The 4,633-nt window shown below is 45.2% G+C and overlaps 1 protein-coding gene across 1 annotated transcript; it reads right to left on the reverse strand.

The window, feature by feature from the left end:
* Positions 1 to 1,328: 1,328 nt before the first annotated feature.
* LOC141126664 (E3 ubiquitin/ISG15 ligase TRIM25-like) lies at positions 1,329 to 3,062 on the reverse strand. The gene has a single exon (XM_073612612.1). The coding sequence runs from the start codon at positions 3,060 to 3,062 to the stop codon at positions 1,329 to 1,331; it is 1,734 nt and encodes a 577-aa protein (XP_073468713.1).
* Positions 3,063 to 4,633: the final 1,571 nt, after the last annotated feature.

The raw sequence follows: 4,633 nt of genomic DNA on the forward strand, positions 1-4,633 counted from the left end.
TGACACCAGGGAGGGAAAATGGCTAATAAGGCCCAATTTGGACATTATCACTTTTGTTGCCAGCAGTTTAGACATTAATGGCTGTGTGTTGATTCTTCTTTGGAGGGTACAGAAAATTTACACTGTTATATAAGCTGTACACTCACTACTTTACATTGTAGAATACATACACACACTTTTTTCTTGTAAACAACAAATGTCAGAAAAAAAAAAAAAAAAATAAAAGCCAGCGTCAGCAAATTGTTTAATAAAAAACAGAAGTTCTGCAAAATGCCCCCCATTGTAAATCAGTTATGATGCTCAATCCCTGTCAACTCAGAAGAGAAAAACAAAAAAAAAAAAAAAAAACCACACACACACACACACACACACACACACACACACACACACACACACACACACAAAAGTGGTTTATCATTTAAACATTTATTATGAAAAGATAAAACAAACAAAAATACCATGCAGCGACAGATCAATCCCCATCCCTTGTACACCATAACCAATAGGAACAAGACTAGTACTGCCTGTGTTAATAGGGGCAAGTAATACAACCAATCACAGCAATAGGGAAGAAACAATCACAAGGAGGAACAGACGTTTAGGGATTACTGTGGATATAAATTGTGTCTACACATAACCCATTTTTCGAGTTTTGAATGGAGTAGAGGGGGAGGGGGGGGGGGACCAGAATCCCTGTTAGGTTTTAACTGTTACCTGGGGCTCCATTAGATGGTTTCCCATCACTTCCTGCCCTGAGGACAATGTTTTACTAGACAGGAAATGAAGGAAAAAAAATAAATAAATAAATCTGACAGGGGTTTTGGCCCACATTTGAGAAAAGAAAAGCATTGTTATTGTCCTGTGTTAGGTCAGATAGTTCCCCTCACTTCCTGTCTGGTAAACCATTCTCTGACAGTGCCCTGGATAGCTAAAAATGTGACAGGTGCTAATCCTTTACTCCACCCAAAACTAAAGAAAAACAAAAAAAAAAAACAAAAAAAAAAAAAAAAAAAAAAAAACCCACACACTTTGGCTAGAGATACTGTACAGTGTAAAGGTTCAGGCACCAGGGCTGTTATCTCGATCCTGGCTACACTACCTGGTGTGTCACTGACCTGGAACAAGAAAAGCCAGTAAAGCCTGAAAATTGTGACCTCCTGCATGCTTGTTCCTGGTCAGTAACACACTAGGTAGTAAAGTGAGGTTTAGGATGAAGATGATGGCCCTGGAGCCTGCAGCTTTATACATAAATCAGTAATGGTGGTTTGTGTCCACTGCTTCCTCCGATTGGCCGAGTATTTCACCAGATTCCCCACCTGGTGGTGTCACTAGTCTCTGGGCAAATTTCTCACATCTAAATTGCCCCCAGATATCTTTATACAACCTTCCCATACCCATAACCCAGCATGGAGGGGCTCAGTGAAGGTGGCGGTGAAGGTGTGGAGGTGTCGGATTGGGTCACACAGATCATAAAAAGAGATCCGCCCAACCTCATAATCCAGAGATATCCTGATTCTGTTAGTGGAGACATTGCTAGGTAAGGTGATCTCCTTCCTGTCATGTATCGCTAAGTACTTATTATCTCCTCTTACCAAACCCCAGGATTTCATATTCCATCCAATCCATGACTGATCCCCTCTCCTGTCTATACGGGGGTAACACATCCCAACTATCCAGTACTCGGACCCACCAACATCCACTTCCCAGTAATGTCTACCTGAGGAGAAACTCTGACTGCTTATCACCTGAGGACACTGAAATCTCTCTGGCGTTTCTAAGAGATTCTGATAGGATGATGAGAAGGATGCAGTTTTACAGTCATCTGATATATGTAGATAATTACTAGCTGTGTTCACGTCCAGTAATAGGTCTGTAACCCTTGATGTTTGCTGCACAGCCCCAATATTTGGTCCTCCAGCCTGGTGGTATGAGCGTTGTATGGCGAGACAGTGTTTAAGGCGTTTCCTGGATGGTTCAGCATTGATGAGAACTTCGTCCCTTGTAGTAGAAGGTGGATAGACCTCTGTGCCTGTACATTTCTGTACATTTACCCCAGACATGATATCAGCTAAACCTGAGTGCAAGATCCCCATCACATCCAGATCCCCTCCATCATGGAGGAGTTTGTGTTCTCTGTCCTCATCTCCATCTTCTGTATCATACAAGTCGCCTATGTCTGATTCCTGTAGGACAGTCAGCAGATCCGTCATGTTACACAGCTTCTCAATGTCACCCATCTTCCTGGACAGCTTTTCCTTCTTTATTTCCAGCTGCTGGATCAAATTAGACATTGAAAGAGAGACCCGCTCTGCCTGCCCAGAGATCTCACTCAGGATTCTCTTCTCCAGGTCTTCCAGACGTCTCCTGAGGTCTCTGAACAGGGCAGTGACCCTCTCAGATTCATCATCTGCTTTTCCTTGCACTTTCCTCCTGCCTTCCTGCAGACTCTGCACTCTTTTCTCTGTCTCCTCTCGCTCGGTCATCAGTTTATGCAGAACATTTCTCAGTTTTTTCTTCTTCATCTCAGAGGCTTCATCCAGAGTCTCCACCTGGTGTCCCAGATGTTCTCCATCCAGCCTGCAGGACACACATATACAGATGAAGTCCTCAGTGCAGTGATACTTCAGTAGATCCTTATTGACAGAGCATTTCCTGTTCTCCAAGGAAGTGGTGGTGTCACATATGACATGTTCCAGTGACTTGCTGTGGACACTCAGGTGTTTGTCACACAGAGAAGCTTCACAATGCAGACAGGATTTCACAGCAGGTACAGGAGTGTGAATACATAGCGTACAGAAGACCCCAGACTTCTGATCTGGCTGAGCAGACAGGAAATTCTCCACTATGTTATGCAGCGTTATGTTCCTCCGCAGTGCAGGCCGCTCCTGGAACTCTTCTCTGCATCCAGGACAGGAATAACCTCCTGACCTCTCCTGTGTATACAACACACGACCAATACAGTCCTGGCAGAAGTTGTGTCCACATCTCAGCATCACAGGATCTGTATAAATGTTCAGACACAAGGAACATTCCAGCTCCTTCCTCAGATCAGCAGACGCCATTGCTGACAACAGAAGATAGAAATAAAAGTAAAAGTATCTTACACTCAGTAACCAGTTCTGTACATTCCTACATAGGATGAGGCTAAAACTGAAGCTGGCCATAGATGGATCAGCATTTGGCCGTTTAACAGGGACTGGTTGAATTTTGATCCATCTATGGCTGCTCCCACTTGAGAGAAGTCAGCTTCTCTCAAATGGGCATATTGGAAACTTTAATTTGATCAGGGCCTGCAGTCAATTGGTTGCTGCACTGATCAATACATTCTGACAGAAGAGAATTCCCTACTGTCAGAATACAATGGTACAGCGGGGAGGATCCCTCCATCAGTGTCATTTGTGTGGATAGCGGCATCTATCAAACTGGTGGCTGAACAAAAATAAACCATCTGCGGCCAATCTAACATTCCCACACACTAATCTAAACCTGCACGAGTTACCCTGCTGGGAAGCCATCAAAGCCGACAGCCAGTCATAGCAAGTGGAGGCATTTGCTGCCCCCAAAACAGAGAGAGAGAATATAGATATATATTATTTTTATTAATATTAATCTCTAGTAGTCTTAGGAATCCATAAAGGGTGGAAGATAGGGAGATTCATGTCAGTTATCGCCTATCTGGGGGAAATAAAGGACATCTAATAAAACTGTTAACATTATTGTATTCGTAGACTAAACAATGTTATCATGTACTTGATCCACCTAAGAGGTGCTGGCTTGACCTTAAATGACTAAAATCAGATGAATAATATACAGGATGCCAGCACTTTTAAAATTTGAAACTAAACTAGAAATCCCTTCACAGGGATAAAGATACCTGTCCACCTTATTTTGAATATCAGCTTCAATGACGGTACTCAGAGTTACACACAAACACTTCAGGATAATCAATCATGATCTGATCCAAAATATCATTCCACCATTTTATTCAGATAAACCCCTCATCCAGCTTCTTCCCCAGTCCAATGAGGTACACTACATATCAGAAGCATCCTATAAAGAACGTTGGTGTAGCGCTCTCCTTATAGAATACAACCCTGCAGAGTTTGTCCCGTGTACTGCACTGTGTCCGGCTCACACCCCCCAGTCTTCCTGCACACACTACTTATGTCTCATTCTGAGTCTACTACTGGTTGTAACCCTCCTGTCTTTCACCCAGTGCCCTTCCCCAGTCTACGGATGACTCCTCAGGTCAGAGCCCCCCCCCCCCCCCAAGTCTACGGATGACTCCTCAGGTCAGAGCCCCCCCCCAGTCTACGGATGACTCCTCAGGTCAGAGCCCCCCCCCCCCCCCCCCCCCCAAGTCTACGGATGACTCCTCAGGTCAGAGCCCCCCCCCCAGTCTACGGATGACTCCTCAGGTCAGAGCCCCCCCCCCAGTCTACGGATGACTCCTCAGGTCAGAGCCCCCCCCCCAGTCTACGGATGACTCCTCAGGTCAGAGCCCCCCCCCCAGTCTACGGATGACTCCTCAGGTCAGAGCCCCCCCCCCAGTCTACGGATGACTCCTCAGGTCAGAGCCCCCCCCCCAGTCTACGGATGACTCCTCAGGTCAGAGCCCCCCCCCCAGTCTACG

This window comes from Aquarana catesbeiana, linkage group LG01 (assembly GCF_042186555.1).
Source record: "Aquarana catesbeiana isolate 2022-GZ linkage group LG01, ASM4218655v1, whole genome shotgun sequence".
Classification (NCBI taxonomy): domain Eukaryota; kingdom Metazoa; phylum Chordata; class Amphibia; order Anura; family Ranidae; genus Aquarana; species Aquarana catesbeiana.

Excerpts from the sequence above, each read along its gene's own strand:
- LOC141126664 (XM_073612612.1), bottom strand. The coding sequence starts at position 3,062 with ATGGCGTCTGCTGATCTGAGGAAGGAGCTGGAATGTTCCTTGTGTCTG.